Source organism: Trifolium pratense, linkage group LG7 (assembly GCF_020283565.1).
Source record: "Trifolium pratense cultivar HEN17-A07 linkage group LG7, ARS_RC_1.1, whole genome shotgun sequence".
Lineage (NCBI taxonomy): Eukaryota > Viridiplantae > Streptophyta > Magnoliopsida > Fabales > Fabaceae > Trifolium > Trifolium pratense.
The window spans coordinates 53,872,903-53,898,410 of record NC_060065.1 but is presented as its reverse complement, the minus strand read 5'-3'; the positions used below and the strand labels follow the sequence as shown (position 1 = coordinate 53,898,410).

The 25,508-nt window shown below is 33.2% G+C and overlaps 4 protein-coding genes and 1 pseudogene across 4 annotated transcripts; 1 reads left to right on the top strand and 4 right to left on the bottom strand.

Annotated features, from left to right (window-relative positions):
• Positions 1–2,731: 2,731 nt before the first annotated feature.
• On the bottom strand, positions 2,732–4,502 carry LOC123898856 (polyadenylation and cleavage factor homolog 5-like). The gene is made up of 2 exons (XM_045949880.1): positions 3,638–4,502; positions 2,732–3,523 (listed from the first exon to the last, which is right to left on the bottom strand). The coding sequence occupies exons 1-2, from the start codon at positions 4,298–4,300 to the stop codon at positions 2,861–2,863; spliced, it is 1,326 nt and encodes a 441-aa protein (XP_045805836.1). The 5' UTR covers positions 4,301–4,502; the 3' UTR covers positions 2,732–2,860.
• Positions 4,503–7,394: 2,892 nt separating this feature from the next.
• LOC123896644 (polyadenylation and cleavage factor homolog 4-like) lies at positions 7,395–9,135 on the bottom strand. Its single transcript, XM_045947011.1, has 4 exons — positions 8,683–9,135; positions 8,472–8,544; positions 7,940–8,317; positions 7,395–7,498 (listed from the first exon to the last, which is right to left on the bottom strand). The coding sequence occupies exons 1-4, from the start codon at positions 9,133–9,135 to the stop codon at positions 7,395–7,397; spliced, it is 1,008 nt and encodes a 335-aa protein (XP_045802967.1).
• A 3,087-nt stretch (positions 9,136–12,222) lies between these two features.
• Positions 12,223–13,730, top strand: LOC123896643 (annotated as a pseudogene).
• Positions 13,731–15,206: 1,476 nt separating this feature from the next.
• On the bottom strand, positions 15,207–16,596 carry LOC123896642 (polyadenylation and cleavage factor homolog 4-like). Its single transcript, XM_045947010.1, has 2 exons — positions 15,989–16,596; positions 15,207–15,869 (listed from the first exon to the last, which is right to left on the bottom strand). Exons 1-2 carry the CDS (start codon positions 16,487–16,489, stop codon positions 15,207–15,209), a joined length of 1,164 nt encoding a protein of 387 aa, XP_045802966.1. The 5' UTR covers positions 16,490–16,596.
• A 3,673-nt stretch (positions 16,597–20,269) lies between these two features.
• Positions 20,270–20,989, bottom strand: LOC123898691 (INO80 complex subunit D-like). Its single transcript, XM_045949704.1, has one exon. The coding sequence runs from the start codon at positions 20,970–20,972 to the stop codon at positions 20,286–20,288; it is 687 nt and encodes a 228-aa protein (XP_045805660.1). The 5' UTR covers positions 20,973–20,989; the 3' UTR covers positions 20,270–20,285.
• Positions 20,990–25,508: the final 4,519 nt, after the last annotated feature.

The following is a 25,508-nucleotide window of genomic DNA, read 5'->3' as shown; positions in this document are numbered from 1 at the left end:
TTTTAAATTGGTCCCTTAAAGAAAAAAAGGTCCAAATAGGTCCCTTAAAGAAAAAAAAGTCCGAATAGGTCCCTTAAAGACATCTCCGTTAATCAGTTTAGTCTTGTTTAGACATCTTTTTAGGGACCAAACTGATTAACGGATATGTCTTTAAGGGACCTATTCGGACTTTTTTTTTTTAAGGGACTTATTTGGACCTTTTTTTCTTTAAGGGACCAATCTGAAACCAAAAATGTCTTTAAGGGACCATTTTACTAATTAAGCCCGTAATTAATGAATGATTGCAAGAAGAGCTGTCAAAACCGCCGGCTCCGCCAATTTTGGGCAGGTCCGGTCGGGCTTCGTTGGGCCGGACTAAAAAATCCAGATAAAAAATAGGCTACCAAAATTAGTACCCGAACCCGGCCTGGTACGGGTTGTCGGGCCGGACCGATTTATTTATTTATTTATTTATTTTACTTTGAGTGGTCAAACTTAACCATATAAATAGGATTAATAATTTTTGCGCTTCGTATTTTTACTCATTTGTTATCTACAAGTTTCTCGCGCGCCCTATTTTTACTCATCCACTACCTACGAGTTTCTCGCGCCCTATTTTTACGCATCCTCTACTTACGAGTTTCTCGCGCGTCATATTTTTACTCATCCGCTACCTATGACTTTCTCGCGCACCATATTTTTACTCATCCGCTACGAACGAGTTTCTCGCGCGCCCTATTTTTATTTATCCGCTACGTAAGAGTTTCTCGTGCGTCCTATTTTTACTCATCCGCGACCTACGAGTTCTTGGTGCCCTATTTTACTCATCTGCTACTTAAGTAGCGGACAGTGTTTTATAATTTATATTACAAACTAAGTTCAAATCATTCAAAACAAATTATTTATATTTATTTTTAATTTTAATTTTTTTGGGCTAGAATTTTCAAGGCCCGAGCCCCGGAAAAAATCGGGCTTGGCGGGCCGGCCCATTCGGGCTAGCCCATTTTGACAGCTTTGGCAAGAGGGATCTTCTATAGAGAATTCTCCAAGTACCTTTTTTTATCCGACCAACTAAACTGTATAATTTAGTTCGGAAGTCAGTTCTGATAATATGTAGTTTCAGTCTCTTCCGATCGCAGTTGTGAGGAATCAAATTATGATCATCCCTATCAAATCAAGCGTTAATCATCACTGAACCAACTAATGATTTATTTCCAAGTACTTATCTTAATTGTGGTTAGTATATACTCCCTCTGGAGACAAATATAAGCAAAAATGCATTTTTTAATTCATTGAATATTGGATTATTCAATGAATCTAAAAAATGCATTTTTGTTTATATTTGTGTCTGGAGGGAGTGATTTATAATTGTCGTCTTGCATTTTCTCAGATATTGAAAGAAGCTTATAAGGTGGTTGATGCGCCTGATTTTATAGGTACTTGGATTCAATTGTTACTTCTTACTTGGATACGAAAAGGTCGAAAGTTTTAATTTTTTTGTTGTGACAAAACATAAATGAAGATGAAGAAAAAAATTGTGTTTTAAATTGTCTCATTCGAATCGGCTCATCCAGAAACCTCCCGGTTGGATTAGTAATGTATATAGCGTGAAAACATCCGGTTAGAAATCCATTCAAAGTTTTTATCCTTCTCTACAAAATTAATTATCATGTGGTAGAGATGTACCTGGTTCATTACACTGTTAAAAATTACAAGTAAACTCAAAACAGAGGCCAGAACCCAGAACCAAACAAGGTACTAGTCTCATTTTAATAAAGTGGATTATTCACCCGTTAGCATGCTTGGGAATGGTGGATGAAGAATAAGTTATAGCCTTGATCATAATATAGTTTGCATCTCTAGGCCAATGTGAGTTCTGTGTGTTTTGTTTGTGCATCAGGTTGCAGGTAAAGGTTCCAGTTTGAGCTTGCCTGTGTGAGCTTATTTTCCAGCTGTCTGTGTGAGCTAATTATTTCTGTATTGTAGGTACTAAATGGTTATGCAGGAGATATAGAAGTTTTGTGGAAGAGTAGTTTCCTCTTGTTGCTGAAATGAGTATTATTCCTCTTAGCTTTATTTAAGCTGTATCTCTAAATATCCTTGTCCTGTCGGCTGCGGAGCTGCAGAATTTTTCCTAATTTTGCGGATTCTGGCAGCATAGTGGCTTGGGCAGAGATCCTAACTTATCTTAGTACAAGTTGCTAGCTATTTTCTAGCTTTAATTGTTATTGTCTGCAGTAGACCATTGGTAAAAGAGGTTGTTATCAAGGTTTCTTTGAGTTTGGTCTGTTCCAAAGGAGTGACATAGTCAAATGTGTCCTTCGAGCGATGCCTTAAATTTCGTGGTTCCAGATATCTTATGTTTGAAGGAGGTTTTGTGTTGCATCTTTGTTGATTTTTCAAATAACTAATATTTTAGCATGTAGCTGATTGTAGATTTCTGGTATGAATTGATTGTATGCTGTAACTGGGAGTGGCAATTATTCAATGCACTGATAACTGATTCAAGGGTAGAGGTTTGTTTGCTGATCTAAGTGGTTAGCACTTTTAGAATGATGCTGTCAAGTGGTTGTATATTTGAATTATTGGACTTATCTTTTGTTTCTTATTTCTTATCCTTTAGTACCTCTTGTACTTGAGATTTGTTTTTTAATTGATAAAACAAGTCCAATATATGATTTTCATACTACATAAATGTTAACACTATAATTAGAATGACAAAACAATAGAGAAAAAATAATTAGAATGACAATTTTTAAAGGTTTTTTAGAACAAAAAAATTAAGTAATTGTAAATTTACAGGTTAAATGCATTAATTTTGTAAAGTACAGGAAATCATTACATTTTTTTTTACAAAATCATTACATATTTTGGGTAAAAACTAAAAAGGATGAATTTGCGAAAAACTTGTTCGCATTCGTTTTCTTTGATTGCCTTCATCATATGTGCCTTGCTGCATACGTTTTCTTTGATTGCCTTCTCCATCCATCACAAAATCTTGAGATGGGGATGTAGTAGATTCAGATCTGCATTTAGCATGAATAATGGGGCCTAACTGTGACCTGTCCATGCCGGCTGTTATTATTCCATTGGGCGCATTAAGGTAAACAGCTCCTCTGTACATCCAATCCTCTGTATCATCACTGTAAAACTGATCGAAATGCTCTCCACATAGAGAGCATGTTTTCTGGTCCTCATCAGCAGGAACTGCGAATTCTTTGTCTTCTTTCTTTTCCTCAGTTGGCAAAAAACCTGGAGCTGGAGCTGATTCAGTTCCCAATGCCTCTGCACCGCTGAGCCACATCGTCTCACTGACAAACCACTTGCGAGAGGGTTTCAGCTTAAGGTTTTTAGACATACTAATACGGTTACGGTTCTTAGTCACATGCCAATCCATGTGTCTGCTGTGCTCATCTTGTGATTTGAATCGTAGGCCACAAGTTTTGCACTGTCTAGGCAACTTACCATATAAGGCACTGATTACAGATTCGTGACGAACCTTTAGAATATTGGGATCAAACTCAATGCCAATGCCAACAAAATCCTACAAACATATAACATTAATTAATTAATTACAAATTAACAATCAAATACTACTAAAACATGGAAGGAACGTGGAAATATATATAAGAATTGAACTTAGGATAGATCTAGTTACCTGTGTAGGAGCTTGATTAGCCAATGAGATTACACCTTGGGCCATGAGTGAATTAATCAAATTAGAATATCCAACAGATGGCTGTTCGCTTGATACGAAAGGATTGGGATGAGGTAGCATCTGGGGCGGAGGAGCATGTGGGCCGCTGGCTGGAGGAAAATGTAAAGGGTTGTTTGTGATGATTCTTTGGCCTGGCATAATAGGGTGCGTATGTCTTTGAAAAGGGGTCCGATAACTATTAGCATTTGTTGATTCAGATGGATTCATAACAAGATTGTTCAATGGAAATCTAATAGGATTTAAGCAAGGAGGACGAGGAGCCTGCAGATTTTCAATAGGATTTAGGCAGGGAGGACGAGGAGCATGCACATTTTCAAAAGTTGCCGCCAAGATTGGTGGACGGTACTCAATATTAGGCTTGAGACCAGGAAACATCCTTGACATTGAACTTGCTGCAACAGTAACAGGCTTTTCTGTGGAGAAACCAATAGTTGGTTGCAGGAAACTATTATTTCTAGTGTTGTCTAATAGAGTTGGACGCAGATCTTCCCAATCAAACTCCTCTTCTTCAGTGTTTTGCCATGACTTTGAAATAACATGATGAGAAGATTCTGTTCTAACCCTACTTGGGACAAATTGAGTAATCTTACTAGCCACAATCATCTTTCACCTGCAACCTCTGAGGATGAAACCAACAATGAATTATAAGCAATATGATGGAATGGAAAAATTACAATAAATAACTCACAATGAAAATAACAAACTATAAGCCCCTAGCGGAATATCTAGATAGTTTATTCCCTCTTTCTTTTCTTTCCCTATTTTATAGTCACAATCTTTAATTGTTTTCACTCTTCCTTTCCTTATTTTTTATAACAAACTTAGATAAGTATATAGTAACAAGCTTGGATAAGTATAGAATTTATGATTTAAGATTTGTTTAGAATTTTTTAGATATCTTTTTAGATATGATTTTTTTTTGACAAAAAGATATGATTTAGAAGTTTGGATAAGTATTCTCTCTCTTCCTTCCCTATTTTAATGTCTAAATATCTTTTTTCATGATTTTAGATTTTGCGTAAAAAAAATTATAATTAAAAGCCTAATTTGTCATCATATCATCAGCATTTTTAATAATATTTCAAGTGTCAGTTTGAATTAGCTTATTTTTTAGCTTATGTAATATAAATTAGGTTTTATACTATTTTATAAGTTCAAATTTTTATAAGCTATTTTATCATAAACTACCTTGACAAACTTATAATAGTACATAAAAATTGCATAAACTTAAAAATAAGTTAATTCAAACGCGCCCCAAACCTTCTACCTGAATTATAATTTTAATTCTTAAAGGTAAATAAAAATACAAAACATGAAAATAGGGAAGAAAGAATATTAGTTAAAAGAAATCTACGCATAAAATAGGAACAAAAACAACGATAAAAGATGCGCAACAAAAATAATAACTCAATCTAACATATAACAACTTATAAAAACTACACGATACTAAAAAAATTATAAATTTAAATTCTTAACAAATGTTTCTCGGACATTATTTAGCGACATTATTTAGCATTAGTCTTTAAAAAATAAGAAAAGAAGAAAAGAAAGAAATAAAATAAAGTACGTACCTGGTAGAAAAAAAGCACGGGAGAAAGGAATAGTATGGTCTGGGAGACGAAGAGTATACCGTATACGTATGGGAGACGAAGAAAACAAGTAGAAATACAGTGTTCTTTTGCACAGCCTTCGCTCAAACTAATGATTAATCTAGACAACACTATGGACTATATATAACTTCCAATCAAGAAATCTTTTTATGGCTCATATAAAAAGATTAGGCCCAAGTGTCTTGCCAAACAAGAAAAGAAAAAAATTTGTATTAATTTTTTTTTTCTTCTTGAAAAAAAAAGTAGTTTAATAATTTTAAGTCATATACAACATGGAACAAATTAGGCCCAAGAGAAAGATCGAGAATCCTTTTTGGATGAATAATAATTTTATTTCCAATTAAAAAGTAGTTTAATTTCATATTTATACTTCTTATAAATATCTCAAATTTCTATTTAATCAAAGCGTCAAAGAGTAGATTATACCTTAAAAAATGTGTTATTTATTCTCAGCTTCTATGCATAGTGTTTGCTATGGTTTATGTGTGCATTATCGTGAGCGGGTCTGGTGAACTATCCTTTCACCGATTCTAGCTACTATTGGATTTGAACCAATTAAGTATTCCAACTCTGCCTTTTAGGGTAAGATACCCTGGCTTTCAGTTGTTGTACTGGTCATTGGCGACCTTGGGACGCATCTCAAGTGTATTGGGCACCCCCTCTTTGCTTATAGACTCGGCACAGAAAAAGCACACAAAAAACAAGCAACTCCTTGAGCGATAGGGGAGGGCTGTTTTAGTGGCAATCAGTCCAGCAGAGTTTGAACTGCTGCAAATTACTTCCCATGGTTTGACGGGCATAACAAAATAATCATCATGCAAAGCTTTCTTTCTCAACTCCCATAAAGCATGAACTGTCGTTGCCCAATAATGTGACCATTTAGGCTGTTCAATGTTGATTGTGATCCAATTATGCAGCTCTGCAGTAAAGAAGCCTTCCCTTAAATGTTGCAGAACCAAATTCATCCAAACCACCACCATATACTATCGAAAGATATCTTTCAGTGACATTGAATGAGTTTCTGAGCAAAACATGAGGATAATAGCAATTATCACATAAATTCGGCTTAAAAATGCATTATGCCAGTGAACCTTAAAAACAATGTATCTTTCTTGGCCACAAGTTGTGCACTGTCTCTAGGAAACTTGCCATATAAGGCACCGACTACAGATTCTTGGGATTGGAATTTTAACTACATGTTTTTACAGTTCCAATGTTAATTGGTTTCAACTATTATAACTATTGATATATCTAAACTGATGCAATTATTATCTTTATTATCATCTATAGACCCAATAATGTCACACATGCAAATATGGTTAAAAATTTCAAGTGGCGGAATCATTTTAGTTTTTATGCTGCCTTATGAAGGTTGGCTGGAAGTAGAGATGCAGCTGCCAGAAATATAGTTTGTTTACAATCATATGGAGTATGATGTTTCAAATTGTCTAATCTAATTGCTCATTTGTTTTAGAGCTCAAAATTGTTTTGGAAATTTTTGGTTTAGGTGTATATTGGTGTTTTATTTATACGTACTTGAGCTGAGAATTTTACTCAAATCATTGTATCTACGTGCGTGATGCATTATTTTGTATGATAGTTCAAATGGTAATGTATATATTCAGTATTAGAATTAGAATTGGTTCTAGCAATTTTTCGGCTTTGTTGTCTTGATTGCTTGAGTATAGGCGTTAAGCCAAAGTATTCAAACTGCTATGACAGGGTATCCCTGCAGCTGTTCTTATTTTTTCCTAATCTCAGTCACCTATTGTGTTATGATAAGTGCTTTTAATATAATTTTCTATTTGTAGAAAAAAATAAAATAAATTGTTTTGACTGATATAGGGATTAATATAATAAGTAAACATTAAAATCGGATTGGTGATATAAGACATGGCACATGTGGAATTTCTTTCTTTTGGCATTTCATTCTTTTTCATGAAAATTAAGATTAGATATATATCAAGCTTAAAAATCATCTTATTTTTAGGTGTTTTTTTTTCTTTCAAATTTATAATATACTTCCAAAATCTAACATCAAATTTGATCATGTGAAATACAAAGTATGTTAATTTTAATTTAACTTACTAGTATATTGGTTCCAATATTCCTGAGGAAATAGAAATTCTTCCACCACCATCTTCAAAGACTAAAGGCAGTGGTAAAAGAATTAATGTTGGTAAAGAGCTGGCTGTTGAACAACAACAAAAAAGAACAAAAAGATATTGTAAAACATGTAACCAATATGTATATCACAACAGCCGCAATTATCCCCAAAAATCATCTCCATGATTTTGGTAAGTTCGCTTTCAATTTGCATTTGCCGTCAAATTTTGTTTTGCTGTCGGTCGTTGATTTTGTTTGTGTTAATATTGGTATTGATTTTAATTAATTTGGTTTTTTTGGTTATCATCAATGAAAGGTGTTGAAAGGAAGATATAGAGATTTTGACAAAGACATTTGCAAGATGAATGACATAGAAGAATATGTAACAGATTTTATTTATGCTTATGTGAATACATGGGTAGTATAGTTTCAGTTAAGACAACAATTACAATATTCCTAGTACTAATATTACATTCAAATTGGGCTTAAAACTAAAAAAAGGATCGCATTCGTTTTCTTTGATTGCCTTCATCATATGTGCCTTGCTGCATACGTTTTCTTTGATTGCCTTCTCCATCCATCACACAATCTTGAGATGGGGATGTAGTAGATTCAGATCTGCATTTAGCATGAATAATGGGGCCTAACTGTGACCTGTCCATGCCGGCTGTTATTATTCCATTGGGCGCATTAAGGTAAACAGCTCCTCTGTACATCCAATCCTCTGTCTCATCACTGTAAAACTGATCGAAATACTCGCCACATAGAGAGCATGTTTTCTGGTCCTCTTCAGCAGGAACTGCCAATTCTTTGTCTTCTTTCTTTTCCTCAGTTGGCAAAAAAACCTGGAGCTGGAGCTGATTCAGTTCCCAATGCCTCTGCACCGCTGAGCCACATCGTCTCACTGACAAACCACTTGCGAGAGGGTTTCAGCTTATGGTTTTTAGACATACTAATACGGTTACGGTTCTTAGTCACATGCCAATCCATGTGTCTTCTGTGCTCATCTTGTGATTTGAATCGTAGGCCACAAGTTTTGCACTGTCTAGGCAACTTACCATATAAGGCACTGACTACAGATTCGTGACGAACCTTTAGAATATTGGGATCAAACTCAATGCCAACAAAATCCTACAAACATATGACATTAATTAATTAATTAATTAATTAATTACAAAATTGGTTGGTTGGCTCACAATCTCAAAAATGGAAGGAACATGGAAATATATGCAAGAAATTAAGAATTGAACTTGGGATAGATTTAGTTACCTGTGTAGGAGTTTGATTAGCCAATGATATTACACCTTGGGCCATGAGTGAATTAATCAAACTAGAATATCCAACAGATGGATGTTGGCTTGACACAAAAGGAGGATTCGGACGAGGTAGCATCTGGGGCGGAGCATGTGGGCCGCCAGCCGGAGGAAAATGTAAACTTTGGCCGGGCAAAGGGAGTCGCATAACAGGGCGTGCGGCCAGAGGAAAATGTAAACTTTGGTTGGGCGAAGGGAGTCGCATAACAGGGCGTGCGGCCGGAGGAAAATGTAAACTTTGGTCGGGCGAAGGGAGTCGCATAACAGGGCGTGCATGTATAGAAGCACCATGTGGTAACTGACAAGGTAACTTAACGGGATGTCTCCTTTTAAAAGTATCCCAATCGAACTCATCCTCTTCGGTATTCTGCCATGATCGTCCGTTGTATGAAGTTGCTGCTGCAGCCATCAAGGGTCAACAAAGTTGAACCTCGAAGAGAGAGTGAATAGATAGTCTCTAGTTGGTTTGTGATGGAAGAAGAATAAGGAGAAAAAGAAGCTAAACAAGAAGAAGCGGACTAGAAAGGAAAAATAAATAAAGATATGAATATATAGATCCGATTTCTTTTCCAAACAAGTAGACACTAGTAACATATCTTTTAGGATATCTTTTTTCTTATAATATCGTTTTCTTGCGTCAAAAAAAAAATCTTTTTCTAAGATTTTATATTTAAATATTTAGATTTATATTTAAAATAAGATAATTAGAATTTATTATTTAAGATTTGTTTAGAATTTTTAGGATATCTTTTTAGAATTTTTAGGATTAGTTTGTTTTTAAAAAGATATAGATATGATTTAGAAGTTTATTTTATCTCTAACATTTTATCATCTTTTTTCTTAGAAGTAAGAAATTAGGCCAAACAATAATTTTTAAAAGCTCCGATAAGAAAAAAATAGTTTTTTATATTTTAAAAAAAAAATTATAATATATTACAAACATATTTTTTAACTCTATTGTAATAATAAAATAACAATTACTTATAGCTTTATGTTTAAAATAGTTTTTATACCTAAAAAAAATTGAGTCAAACGGTATCATAGAATTATGATCGTGTAGACTAGAAGAGTTGCGAGTCCGCCGGCGTTTACGGTGGTTGAGAGCGTTGAGACCCCTGTTGAAGCGGAGGGGGGTTGTGTACCTGCAGGCACTCCGACGCTGAAGTCAGTTTGTGTTTGTGAAGGTTTTCTTGGCTAAAAAATGCGTACCTTCTGAATGAAGTGGAGTCACATATATATAGCCCCCAGCGCCGGGCCAAGGCCCTTGATGGCATTAATGGCCATCAAGTGGTTGCCGGAAAACGGCTAAGGAGCCATGATGAGCAGTTAATGCTCATCATTCTGGTGTCTAGACGTTACAGAAGCCAAGGAGAAGTAGCCGTTGGTATCCCGAGCATTTATGGTGTGCCCGGTGATTAAGGGTCAGCCCGACTACACAAGCTCGTTGGCTTGTGTACCGAGCTTCTAAGCTCGGCCCAGAACAAATTATATGGCCACGATGTAAAATCAAGAACGTGAGAGTATTCTTCACATAACTAGAGTTTTCTCCATAAAAATATATTCAACGCAACTACTATTAAAAAAATATAATTTGTATATCATCATCAATTTTAATAATATTTCAAATCTTGCGTCAAAAAAAAATAATATTTCAAATCTTCTACCTTAAATGTAGTTTTACCTATAAAGATTAAAAAAAAAAGGTAAAATATGTTTTTCGTCCTTACTTTTATTGAGTTTTGGTTTTCATCATTTTCGGTTTTGGTTTTAGTCTCAAATGTTAGGTCGACTATCGGTTGACTAACAAAAGTATACATGGCGGTGACACGTTGGATTCCGTTGACACGTGGTATCCTATGTGGATTGCCACATCATAATTTTTATAAAAAAAAATTCTTTTTTTAACATTTTTTTATAATTTTTTTTACAACAATAAAAAATAAAAACCGTTTCTTTTATTTAAAATAAAAAATAGAATGATTTAATATTTTTAGTGTTATTTTTTTGAGTTTAATTGATATGCACCGACAATGTAAAATAGTTTTACACGATCGTCCAATAAACAACCATCATTTTGTCATGTCATATCAAGAAAGTATGGTGAGTGGGGTGAGGTGGCGGAAAATATAGTTGACATTGATTGATAGTGTAAAACTATTTTACACCGTCAATGCATATCAATTAATTTTTATTTTTTTTTTCTATGGTAAAAAGAATGAGATGAATGCAATTGAAAAGAGTTTGACACAGTGACGATGTTGTTGCTGCTGATTGACAAACAAACAAAGAAAGCAACCCCAAACTCCATTATTGAACACCCATTTCTCATTCTTCATCCGAAAAAATTCATTCTTTCTTCACTCCTTTGTTGAATTGTTTACTCCCTCTGTGATTGACACAACAAAATATTCAAGGTTTTTTTGTTTTTGACATAGAGATTAATTAAATCCCCTTGTTGTTGCTGCTGCATAATGTTCGGATTGTGTTGCTGGACATGCTTAACCGATAGCCATTCACTCCATAGTTGCCGAACTTTGATTCCCAAGCTTCGTCCGGCTTCTTTCGAGTCGTTCCATACCTTTTCATTTCTGTTATTCCATACTACCCATAGCAACATTGCAAACAGACCTGCGGTATCATGATCCTCGCCATATCATGATCCTCTGCAACTTGTTTCCTCAACATTGTCTCGGTTCAATTTTGAGATTTTCAAATATCAATTTAAGAACTCTTATGTAACTTCTAATTTCAGGCTGATTATAAAGAATCTGCTACATTGGAAAGTGATGGCATTAATCCATGGGACACCTCTACTCTGAATGACCTTTTGAAGAAGATAAATCCTTTAATTGCGAAATTTGACGTGAGACATTTTGATACTTCGTTATCTACATGCTTAAATTTAATGCATCTGACAAAGATCATGTTCCCTTACACGTCTTTAAATACATTTCAGGGGTATCGTCTGAACTCTGAACATAATCTCGAGTATTGATCATATTTATCTTCTAGGTGTAGTTGTCCGACTGCTTTTCTGCTCTTCGTATATGTATGATCAACTCTCAAAAAGTCTGCCATTCTAAGCCGCCAGTTTGGCCATTAAATGCCATGGTGTCGCCATTCTTCACAAGTTGGCCATTGCGGCTGGAGAAAAATCCGCAAGGGCAGAAGAATAACTTGCTTTTTAATTCATTACCTTATGTCTCATAACCTGTGTTATAGTTCCGTAGTTATCTTATCGGCCCATGTAACTGCAGGCTCTTGTTGTCATCATGAGTATGAAATGATAAAAAGTTAACTTACTATGAAATGGGAATTGTTTCTTGAATTTGAATTTATTACACATCCCAAGTGTTTTTTAGTTCGTTTTCTTAAGTTAATCATGTTTCATCACAGTTTCTCGATGAGCTAGGTTTATTATTTATTTCCATAAGCTGCTTCCTTGGACAAAAGTTTCAGTTTATCTTACAAACAATTGCTCGTGGTTTTCCTTGTCATGACATCCAAAGGTGGAATGAAGTACCATATCAAGGGTTGTGATGTACAGGGTGGTTTTGTTAAAGTATACAAGGCAAATGTCAACAATGACCCTGATGATGTTGTGGCACTAAAGGTGATGACGGTTTTACAAATTATTTCGCCCTAGATGTAGAACTATAACATATTATCTCATCGGATTGTGTTTTGAATTTTGATAGATACAAAAGCCAGCTTTCCCTTGGGAATTTTACATGTATCGTCAGCTTGATCAGGGCATCTCTGGCAGAGAAGTATGCCGATATCGATTATACCATGAAACTTCGTTTGCTATGAACATCTACTTATTCTGACTTCTCTGACATCTTACTATATCAGAGGTCAGGCTATGGTTTCGGTCATAAAATTCATCTCTATTCTGACTGTAGCATACTCATTTGTGACTATTTATTTAGCTAATGTGACACTACTGGTCAGTAATTTCCTTTGATGTCCCTCATTATCTAGTTAAACATCATGTGTTATTAAAGTTTAACTGAAAATTATATGCAGGATGTCATCAACTCATATTTGGTCATAGGAAAATCCATGGAAGAAGTATTGTGCATTTATTACACAACAGAAATGTTGCACATGATTGAAACTTTGCATGATGTTGGCTTGATTCATGGTGATTTCAAGCCTAATAATCTGCTTGTACGTTATTCTAGGTAAATTTTGACTTCTGTTGTAGAGTATGTTCATGCTTGTGTCTTGTCTCTTACTTTAACAAACCACATTTTTTTACTATCACAATTCTAACACTTCAATTTTCCCTTATCTTTTACTTTGATAAGCCATGGAAATTTCAGGTGAGTAACTACTTAAATTACAATACCAATGCAATATAACTCATGATTGACTGCCTTTAAAGTGTTTCTCTTTTGTATCACTTGCCAACAGGTAGATGTGTATGGCCTTTGCGGTGTTGTCAACACGATGCTTGCTGCATAATTGCTATATGGAAATCGTTAAGAAAGAATCATCCGATGGGGGCACTATGTACCTTCCCAAACTACCCTTTAAACGGTATGTTCCTCATTTTATAGTTGCATGCAAATGCTACCTCTGTATGACTCAATGATTTGTTGTAAAGGGACCACTTAGTATAAATTTGGTCTACGAACCCTTCTTCTGTGAGGTTACCCCTGAAAATGGCAATCATCTAAGCTACTTTACTGAATGCTTCATTATTTGCTAAAATCAATTAGGAAGCTATAGTTCCACAACAGACCATTCCTTCTTCTTTTTTTCAACTTCAATTTTTATTCTGATATTTTGACTGTTGAATCAATCGGTTACTGGAACGCCGATCTCTGGAAGACTTTCCTCACTAAGATGCTAAATAACTACCCCTGCCATGGTGATAGGAAGTTTCTGCAGGAATTGAAGAAGTCCTTCCAGGACTATATGGTCTCCGATCCTCAACGCACTCAAGGAGTTACTAGTGAAGCAAAGGGTTTCTCTGTGTTCTGCTTAGTGTTTTAAAAATATTATACATCCACTTCCGCTTTTACTGTGTTTGCAGCTGCTGATTGCATAACATAATCTTTTAAAGAGGAAAAACCAAAAAATTGTACAATAACACAATGCAAGCAATCAAAGACAGACTAATAGTGTATGTTAATATTTATCTCTAATTGCATAACATAAGTTTCAGTAATTTATTCATCATCTTCATACCTTCATTAAACCAAAATCATTTTTTTGTCAAATACACCTCCAAGTATCAATCTCTATATTGTGTTCTCCTCAATCTCTTTCTAAAATCAAAAATTAAAATCCCCAAATTCACATTGGGGTTTGGAGAGATTGAAACTCATAATCAAGGGTAGAAATCAAAAGAGCAATTTTTTTTTGGCAAGATTCAGTTTCATATTGCTACAAATCTTCATTTGCTTCAATCATATTGTTCTTATAAATTGGAATGGAGGGAGTATTTTAATTGGATTTAAGGTTAAATATATTTTTGGTCGTGACATTTTAAGTTCAATCCTCAATTATTTGTTTTAAAATTTTTTGTCCATAAAACAATATTCTGGATGCAGTTTTATGTTTTTGTAGGCATGTTTAAAGCCTCGTAAAAAATTCCTCCGCAAAAAAATCAGCTCGAAATTTGATTTATAGATCATGATTTTCATTACTTTAATTTTGAATTTATTACGTTTAAAAAATCATATTTAATTCTGCTCATGTTAAAAATTTCTAAATTTTACTAATTGAACTATATATATATAATATTTCAAACATGAATGAAAAAAGTCATTAAAAAATATAAGAGTTTAAGAATAATTAAACAAATTTGATTTTAATATGGACAAAAACTACTTGCAAGAAAATTCTAGAGAGTAAAAATACGATAAAAATTAATTAGAAGGACTAATCAAAGTAAACCACGAAGATTATTTTTTTTTTTTTAAGACTTTGATAGGACCAATCAAAGTAAACCACGATAAAAATTGATAAGCCATGGAAAGTTTTAAGCAAACCACGAAGATTATTTTTTTTTTTTTAAGACTTTGTAACTTCTAATTTTTTAAAATCAAATTTATAGTGTTATTGTGTTGGTTAAAAAAAATAACATTAGTTTGCTTAAAATCAACAAAACAAAACACATAGCTATACTAAATAATACTCCCTCCGTCCCAAAATATAAGGGAAAATTGGTCAACTAAAGTTGATGTATCTAGTCCAAATTTTTAACCAAATACATCAACTTTCTTTGACCAATTTTCCCTTATATTTTGGGACAGAGTAGTACATGTTTATTCATGTTTTTTTTACACTACATGTTCATTCGTGATTATTTCATGAGAAAAATGGAATTGTTTAGGTTTGCAATTAATATAAGCTCAAATGCATATTTTGTTCTCATAAGATTAAAGTTAAATTACACATTGTATCCAAAATATTCACATTGTATAAGTAACAACACTTTTTACACATATTTAAATTGGCTAAAATCTAAAAAGGATGAATTTGCGAAAAATTGGTTCGCATTCGTTTTCTTTGATTGCCTTCATCATATGTGCCTTGCTGTATACGTTTTCCTTGATTGCCTTCTCCATCCATCACAAAATCTTGAGATGGGGATGTAGTAGATTCAGATCTGCATTTAGCATGAATAATGGGGCCTAACTGTGACCTGTCCGTGCCGGTTGTTATTATTCCATTGGGCGCATTAAGGTAAACAGCTCCTCTGTACATCCAATCCTCTGTCTCATCACTGTAAAACTGATCGAAATGTTCTCCACATAGAGAGCATGTTTTCTGGTCCTCTTCAGCAGGAACTGCCAACTCTTTGTTTTCTTTCTTTTCCTCAGTTGGCAAAAAACCTGGAGCTGGAGCTGATTCAGTTCCCAATGCCTCTGCACCGCTGAGCCACATCGTCTCACTGACAAACCACTTGCGAGAGGGTTTCAGCTTATGGTTTTTAGACATACTAATACGGTTACGGTTCTTAGTCACATGCCAATCCATGTGACTGCTATGCTCATCTTGTGATTTGAATCTTAGGCCACAAGTTTTGCACTGTCTAGGAAGCTTACCATATAAGGCACTGACTACAGATTCATGACGAACCTTCAGAATATCCGGATCAAACTCAATGCCAATGCCAACAAAATCCTACAAACATATAACATTAATTAATTAATTAATTACAAATTCACAAACAAATACTACTTAAAAAATGGGAGAAACATGGAAATATATATAAGAATTGAACTTAGGATCAATTTAGTTACCTGTGTAGGAGCTTGATTCGCTAATGATATTACACCTTGGGCCATGAGTGAATTGATCAAATCAGAATATCCAACAGCAGGTGGATGTTGGCTTGACACAAAAGAAGGATTCGGACGAGGTAGTATTGGAGCATGGCTTGACACAAAAGGAGGATTCGGACGAGGTAGCATCGGAGCATGTGAGCCACAGGCTGGAGGAAAATTTAAACTTTGGCCTGGCAAAAGGAGTCGCATAACAGGGTGCAGGGGGTTACTTATAGAAGCACCGTAACGAACTGCTGCTGCCGCCGTATCCTGAGATGGAAAAAATTGTGGTGTGACAGGGCGTGCATGTCCTTGTGATGCTACTGCTGCGGCTGGATGCTGAGACGGAAAAACCTGAAATTTAGGTAACTGATGCAAGTTTTTGTTGTTAACACCGTGCAACATATCTGACCAATCAAATTCCACCTCGTCAGTGTTCTGCCATGAATATGATGCTCTACTTGGGACTACAATCATCTTTCGCTTCTTATCTCTTTTCTTAGGGTTTGAGATAGAGGAAGAAGAAGGCCTTAGGTTTGAGATGGAGCAAGAAGAAGGATAAACAAAGAAGAGAGAAAGATAGAATTAAACGAAAAAGTGAGAATGAGAGAAAACAAAGAGGCACGGACGATATAAATAGGTTTGCCCAACAAAAAAGCCCAAATATGTTCTAAGAAAAGATATTTTCAAGAAAAGATAATTAAAACATATCTTAATTCTAGAAAAGATATCTCTAAGCCATGTGACCCAAAAAAGATATTTTCAAGAAAAGATATCTCTAAGCCATGTGACCCAAAAAAGATATCTATTTTTCTTAATTCTACAATTTACTTAATTAATTAATTAATTAATTATAATTCTACCTCTCAGTCTCTCACTAAACTCAAAGCTTCTACTCTACAATTATTAAATAAACACACTAAAACTACCCAAATATGCGCAAAACACCTAAAAACAATTAAATTTTAATAAACTAACTATTTTCTAAATTTGGGGCGTTTGCATAATTTTTTTAAAAAAATACAAAACATATAATTGGAAGGACCAAATGATTAAGAGACTCAAGTATCTACCAGTTGTGCCACAATATGTTGGTAAAATATTTAATTTTTAGTTAAAAAAAATTTACGCATAAAATAGGAATAAAAACAACGATAAAAAATACGCATAAAAATTAGTAACTCAATTTAACATATAACAACTAATTATATCAACAAAAAAAATAATAACAAAAACACCTAATAAAAAAAGACACGTGGGAAAAAAATAATTCATTAATAGTTATTTACTTTGGTTATGTTGTAGTGTTTGCTGCTAATTTGATTAAGCTTAAACCTTCTTTTTATCTTTAAAAGAGAACAAACTCCTATAAAATCATCACTCAAAGAAAGATCTAGAATAGAAAAAACGAATAAAATAATATTAATCGATTTATAACAAAAGAAGCTAGATACCCTTCAGCAACACACTTATTTGCCTCAAAACTTGAGAGAGTTTCAGTAAATCAATTGAACTTCATTCTCTCTAAATTTATCTTTTTTAATTTTGCGACACCAACAACCTAAATTGGTACTCTATTGTCCTCTGGGTTGTGCAATAAAAAACAATATATTAATAAAAAGTTAACTTTCGAAAGTGAAATTGAATGAGTTTCTTAGCAACACATGAGGATAAAAGCAATTATCGTAAGGATAATAGCAATTATCACATAATATATATATATAATCATCAATTATGTAATGAACATAAAATAATTAGACTTAAAAAAGCCTACATCTTATAAATAAAAAAACCTACATGATGTTATAAGCCGTTGGATTGTGTCAATCAACACAAATATTATAGGCCACACGATAAAGGAATATAAGTCGCCGGATTGTCTGATTTGAAATTAAAAACCTTACTAGCGTTGTTAGAATTGAGTTTTAGGTCAACTTATTTTATTTAGGTGGAATCGAAACGTAAACTTGACTCGTAAACTCGTAGAGATTAAGAATTTTACTTTTAATATGGAAATTTAAGTTTTATGAATATTAATTATAGAAAAATATATAAAAAAAATTATTATTAATTTCAAATTAAAAAATTAATTTTGAATATTAGATAATTCACACTCAAATGATTTTCTTTCATTCTCATAAATTAAATATGATTATATAGTCATGTATTTCATTAACAAATATTATCGGTGTTGGTTGAAAATATACATATTGAAAATTCCTTATATTCTCAACAAATAGCATCAACAACTATATATTCATCAATATATCTTATAAAGAATGAAAACTTTTTTTTTCTCTCTTTCTTCATGTATTAAATATGATTCTTTAAATCATGCATGTCATGTGAGAATGAATATTATATATGATTGAAATATAAAGTGATCGTAAATTATTTATTTTTGACGAAAAAGTGATCGTAAATTTTAACCCTTGTTATGTTATTTTTACGAACCCCCTATTATATTTATGTGTCTATTATTAAATAACTTATTATATTTGAATAGTTGCATAAAATTTTGTAATATTCTATTATTTTATCAAAATATAATTACTTATATCTTCCATGACTCGTAGAGCTGTCAAATGCGTCGGCCTCGCCTGAGAAACCATGCCAACTAGGCTGTCAAAGAGGTCGGCCTGGTCCGGCCCAACCGGGGGTAGGTCATACTAAGGGCTCAGTCCGTTAAACTTCATGGTCCGACCCACTTAGCCTGCCTCGATAAGCAAAGGCCTAAATGGCTTGATGGGCCGGACGGACTAATTTTCATATTATATTAAAAAAAAAAAACAGATTCAACTAAATTTATGTTATATTTCTCAACTAAATCTCCAAGAAGGTAGTTCGTATCCTTATATTTTCTCACATAATCTCTCAAACAACAATATCTTCCTCTTTATCCTCGTCAAACAAACAAACAAATCTCTAACAAATAATCTCATCCTAATCCAATAAGTTTTTTGTCGAATTATTATTATTATTATTATTATTATTATTATTATTTATTGTTATTATTAGTATTATTTCCAACCACGTATGTCATTATTTTATATGTATTTCTAATATAATAAAATTAATTACTACCAAAATTATTAATTTATCCTTAGTAGGTTTAACCATATTACAAGTTTTATATTCTTCATTATAATTTAACTAAAAAAAATATAAAAAGAATATAAAATAAATACAATAAAAAGCTGATATGCTTAAAATAACCATATTTCAAGTTTTATATCCTTCATTGTAATTTCACTAACAAAAATAAAAATATAGAAAGAATATAAGATAAATACAATAAAAAGATGATATGCTTAAAATTTGGAATAAAATAGATTATAGATAGAAACAAAATAGAAATAATAAAAATAAAATGACAAAAATAATAAAAAAGATTATATATGAATCTATGCATAAAAATAGGAACAAAATATAACAATAAAAAGATTATAGAATTTTTTTTCAATATTTTTTAATTCTTTAAGGGTCTGACCCAAAAGCCCGTGGAGTCGGCCCATGACGACTCATGTAAAGCTCGACCCAATTAACTCAGCCCGATAAAGTCTGACCCGTGTAAAAATATAGGGCTAATAGACCGGTTCGACCCATTTTTACAGCTCTAATGCCAACAAAATCCTACAAACATATAACAATAATTAATTAATTAATTACAAATTCACAATCGAATACTCATAAAAAAATTGAAGAAACATGGAAAATATATATATATATATATATATAAGATTTTTTTTTTTTTATATAAAAATCAACAAACCCGACTGGGTACTAAAGTTAAATGACTTTTATCACATGAGTATCAAGAATTTTAGCCGAGAAATTCCCGATCCATACCAACAAATTCCTTTTATTATGAAAGTAACAAGCAACAATGTATTGTGATGCTGACCATAGGGTGCCAAACATGAGTGAGCAAGAAGAATAGAGAGACACAAAGTTTAACGACATTTATAGAATACTCACAATTTACATGTATCTAGGTACTTTCTTATTGATGGAGAGAGAAAGGGAGCAACAATGTAGAGTTTTCAATTATGATTTGCCGCCGACACAAGGCTAGGGTTTTAGAGAGAAACTTGTCTCTTGGTATAACTCTAGGGTTGAGCAAAAAAATACTTTCTTATTGACACTTTATGCTTAAACAGTCAATACCAAATCATAACTCTGTTTCTCAGATATTGTAACCACATTCCCTCCCTATATACTGTAAATCTTTAGTGAATCATGATATTTCCAACACTCAGCGACTAAATCTTTGTTATTCAGTCTCAGGTTTAGGTAAAGTTGCCTTCCGTAAAGCTTTTCGTTTATTTTGAATTTGCCGGACAAATTCAGGAACTAATTCATGTAACTTTGGACTAGGCTTACTATTAACCGGGACATTATAACCTGCCCTTTTTAGTGCACGAAGTAAGCACTTTTCACCTAATTGGTAATGAGTAGGGCATGCACAAGGAACCGTTGATCTCAGTACTGGCTTATTACAATAAGATGGCCCTGTTGGCAATTTTTTTGCTACGGCGGTGCAACCCCGATAAAGCTTCTGCTTAGAATCCGACAAAATATGAGTATGACAGAACCGAGTAAGAGCCATAGCCTTCGACTTACAACCACTAAAAGCACAACGAATGAAATTTTCATTATTCTCAGTAGCATTTCCAGTTTCCCCCAAAACGACACCGTTTGGATTCTCTTCATCTTCTTTGAAAGGACTCTTTCCATAAGTCCAACAATACTCTCTGTACTTCGTCTTAACTTCACCCATTAAAGCCCAATAATGACGTCTGTAACAGCGACTGAGTTGTTTGACTCGGCAGAGACGGCGAGTCAAAACCTCGCGACGAGTTAACACGGACGAGTTGGACAGTATTTGGTCTTCTTCGGCGCCGTCGATTTTCATCGGAGAAACTTGCGTTGGTTGTTGTTGTGAGTGTGAATCTTCCATAGAGATGATTTTGGGTTCGGTGAATGAAGATTTGAGATGGAATGAAATTGATTTGATTTGGTTTCATATACAGAAGAGTTGAACTTAAGATAGATATAGTTACCTGTGTAGGATCTCTTGATTAGCCAATGAGATTACACCTTGGGCCATGAGTGAATTAATCAAATTAGAATATCCAACAAATGGATGTTGGCTTGACACAAAAGGACCAGGATTCGAACGAGGTTAGCATCTGGGGCGGAGCATGTGGGCTGGACGTTCTTGGACGGCAGTAGTATTAGAATATTAGTTGCACTTGCTGCCGCAACAGGAAACACTAGTATTTCTACCGTATGAAGCCGCTGCAGTCATGAAGTAATTAAAGAGAGCGTGAAGAGATAATTGGTTTCATGGTTTGTTATGGAAGAAGAACCAACAAGAGGCGGACGAGAAACAATAAAACAATGAATGAATATAAATAGGTTTCATCCCATTATATATACAGCTCCAAAAGATTGTTTTTTAAACAATAATATCTAAATATTTTTTTTGACAATAATATCTTTTTGACAAAAGATTTAGAGAATAATATCTAAATATCTTTTTAAATGTTTTATATTTAAATATGTGGGTATTAATGTAATTTTCACTAATTTTTTTACCAAAAAAACCCAAATCTATTTTTTAACAATTACTTAAATATGTGGGTATTAATGTAATTTTCATCTATTCCAACATTTAATGATTATTTTTTTGTCTCATTAAATTTTCTAATCTACCAATCAATGTGTCTTCTTCCTCACATTAGTAAATTTTTTTAGGAAAATGCTAAACAGTGCCCCCGGGGCATTGTTTAAGGAACCAAATATAGTAATATCATATTGAAGTTTGTGCAATCAACGCCTCGAAAATCTAAAAAATGTTATTTTCAATTTTAAAATTTTCTTTTTTGGTTTCCTTAACCAGTGCACCGGGGGCACCGGTTAGCATGACCCTTTTTTTTATTAGAAAACGGAAAAATCCATACCTTGATGTGCTACGCAGCATAAAATTTATACGATGGTCATTTTTTCAGATGTTCTGATTCCAATTAATCTAATTTCATCATTTACTTGTAATTTAATACATATGTTTAACAATAATATATTATGCAAGATCTGCATGAAGGTATATATTAAATAGTGTTAAATATGTTTTTAATTCTGTTCTGGTGAACATTCAAAGGAGATTGCGTTATTCAAGATTGATAATGGATACAAGTATGATCAGAGAAAAAATTGATTAACTTTACAAAAATGAAAGAATTATCTCTTTACAAGAATGAAAGTATGGTGGTTTATCAGAATGAGAGAATCCCCTGTTCTTTTGAAGAAGATCTTATTTATAGACAAAACATCTCCCTCTTATTGCTTGATAACCGCCTTGCTTGTGGGGGAATTCATGGGTAGTGGGCGGTTTCTTCTCCAAGCTTCTTTTCCTTCTTCTCCAAGCCATGGTGGATCATGGAGGTGGTGGTGATCTTCACGTGTCATAATCATGATGAGAAACATGAGATATTTTGATTTGAACCTTATATAGACTATAATTGGTTGTGCTTTTTCGTATTGGGCCTTAACAAATCACACCCTGGTCCATGGTCCGGTACAAATTCATACATTTTTTCTTTATGGTTTAGAATAGTCCCTACTTTTTTATGATGAAAATAAACCCTACATTTTTTTCCGTTATCAAAATTAGTCTCTGCCGTTAATTTTTTTTAACAGAATCCTGATGTGGCACATCTAGCCAATTACATGACGACATGTGTCTTCTCCCCACCAAATTTATTGTGCACCTCTTCACACCAAATCCTTTCTATTTTTTTTTTTGACGGCTCACCAAATCATTTCTTCTATGCGTATGTTTGGTTATGCTGTAGAGAGAATTGAGTTTAAATGAATTGATTTTGGTTAAAAGTGAGTTTAATGTAAAGTGATTTATATTTGGATACGTACAAGTAAAAGTGATTTTTAGTTATATACTGTTGTTTGGATAATTTGGATTAAAATTGCTTTTGAATCGTGTAATTAGCAAAATGAATTTTATAACATATGTGTATATTTATCAATTTGACAAGGATAATAATAAATAATAAAGTAAAGTAAATGACATCTTTTATATTATAAGCTTGTATACACAAACAAATTCTAAACCCTAATTTGTTTTCCCTCCATTTTATCATGCAATTTTTATTAAAAAATAATACAATATTTTGTCTTGACTAGGATTCGAACCCACAACTCTTCAATGCAAGACAATATTTCCAACCACTATGACAAGTATACCAATTGTGATTAAAATTATGTGCAATAATTGATAAGCACCATCAATTTTAAAAGTATATCATATCAAAATTATTGTTGACTATATTATTTATCATGAATTATTTTTATGTCTTTCCTGATCAATGTTTTTTTTTCTACCAGATCATAAATTTAGAGAATAATTATAATGTGAGATTTGGAAATTTATATATATATTCTCATACTATAACACTTCCAACAATATTGAAATATATTAAAAAAAGCATCTTTCACATTTCAATGTCTCCCCAATGTCTCATGTAACTTTGCTTATATCACTTTTAAATTATTTATTATGCAGTTTATTAAATTGTAGTTTTTTAAAATTGGAAAAAGAATTTTGTCAAAAAAAAATAATGGAAAAAGAATTGATATTTTTTATAAATACCCTTTATTTCTACGTTAATGTATCCAAACATAAATCAATTCTGTTTAACTCACTTTTAACCAAAATCAAATCTATCAAACTCAATTCTGCTAAATCAATTTTTTTTTGCAATACAACCAAACACAACCATAATCATGTCACTAATCACATTCATTATTTTGATTTTAACATTGCAGATTTAATATTAACCGATGATCAATTGATACAATATATACTAGCAGATATTGAGATGGTGTTACGTAGTTGTGGGAAGAGTTTAAAAGATTATCCTCCAATGCCTAATGCAGACACATCATTAGTTCCTGATATACAAAATAGTTTAATACTCGACGAATTGAATTATAACAAAGCAACGTAAAGTATATGACACAATCATGACAAGAGTTAACAAAAACAAACTTGGTGTGTTTTTTCTTTATGGTTATGGCGGTACAGGGAAGACATTTATCTGGAAGGCCATGTCAGTCGCATTACGCTCAAAAGGTGAGATAGTTTTAACAGTTGCCTCAAGTGGGATCGCTGCATTGCTTATACCTGGCGGTAGAACAACACATTCAAGGTTTTGTATTCTCTAAATGTTGACGAGTTTTCAACACGTACCATAGTTCCTAAAAGCTCTTTGGCGCTATTAATACAAAAAGCAAAGCTCATTATATGGGATGAAGCATCAATGATGCACAAACATTGTTTTGAAGCTGTTGATCGAACTTTAAAAGATATTCTCAAGTCTGTTGATGAAAAAACTAAACACATTCCCTTCGGTGGAAAAGTTGTTGTTTTTGGCAGAGATTTTAGACAAATTCTACCAGTAATACCCAAAGGTACAGGGCCAGAAGTTGTTCATGCTACTATTAATTCTTCGTTTCTTTGGAATTTTTGTGAAGTTTTAACAATGAGTAAAAACATGAGGCTTCTCGGTGGTGCTTCGAGTGCAGACGTTGAACAAAGAATATTGTTTTCTGAATGGGTTTTGGGTGTTGGCAATGGAGAAATTGGAGATGACAACGACGATGATTTAGAACTTGACATTCCATCAAATTTATTGATTCCAAATTCAGGTGATCCTCTTGTTTCTATCGTTGAAAGCACATATCCCAAACTTTTACAAAACATGAACGATATAACGTATTTCCAAAATAGAGCTATACGAGCTCCTAAAAATTCAATAGTCGACACAATAAATGATTATATGTTGAATTTAATTCCTGACGAAGAAAAAATATATTTGACTTATGATACTTCACTCACACAAAATGTAGACGATCAAACAGTGGATGATGTTCATACTCCCGAATTTTTGAACACGATTTCTACGTCGGAATTTCCAAATCACAAGTTGAGACTTAAAGTTGGAGTTCCAGTTATGCTATTAAGGAATTTGAATCAAAAATTAGGATTATGCAATTGAACAAGACTTATTATTACGAGATTGAGAAAACGTGCTCTTGAAGGAAAAATTATTTCAGGAAGTAATATTGGTGATCAGGTTTTCATACCTAAATTTTCTCTGACACCATATGACGTGAGAATTCCTTTTAAATTTCTACGGAGACAATTTCCTATAATGATTTCTTTTGCAATGACTATTAATAAGAGTCGGGGACAATCTTTAAAGCATGTTGGGATATATCTTCCGTCGCCAGTGTTTTCACATGGTCAGTTGTATGTTGCAATTTCAAGAGTTACTTATATAAAAGGATTAAAAATATTGATCATCGATGATGACAGTGAAGATACAACTAAGACTTCGAATGTGGTCTATAAGGAAGTCTTTCGTAATATAACATATTTTTCTTTGTATGAATATTTATCCAAAATTATGACCAA

Coding starts and splice junctions, on each gene's coding strand:
- LOC123896644 (XM_045947011.1), bottom strand. CDS start 9,135: ATGGCTGCAGCAGCAACTTCATACAACGGACGATCATGGCAGAATACC. Junction 8,318..8,471: donor TGTAGTCAGTGCCTTATATG/GTAAGTTGCCTA, acceptor GTGGTTTGTCAG/TGAGACGATGTGGCTCAGCG. Junction 7,499..7,939: donor GCAAGGCACATATGATGAAG/GCAATCAAAGAA, acceptor GTTGTTCAACAG/CCAGCTCTTTACCAACATTA.
- LOC123898856 (XM_045949880.1), bottom strand. CDS start 4,300: ATGATTGTGGCTAGTAAGATTACTCAATTTGTCCCAAGTAGGGTTAGA. Junction 3,524..3,637: donor CTAATCAAGCTCCTACACAG/GTAACTAGATCT, acceptor ATATGTTTGTAG/GATTTTGTTGGCATTGGCAT.
- LOC123896642 (XM_045947010.1), bottom strand. CDS start 16,489: ATGATTGTAGTCCCAAGTAGAGCATCATATTCATGGCAGAACACTGAC. Junction 15,870..15,988: donor CGAATCAAGCTCCTACACAG/GTAACTAAATTG, acceptor ATATGTTTGTAG/GATTTTGTTGGCATTGGCAT.
- LOC123898691 (XM_045949704.1), bottom strand. CDS start 20,972: ATGGAAGATTCACACTCACAACAACAACCAACGCAAGTTTCTCCGATG.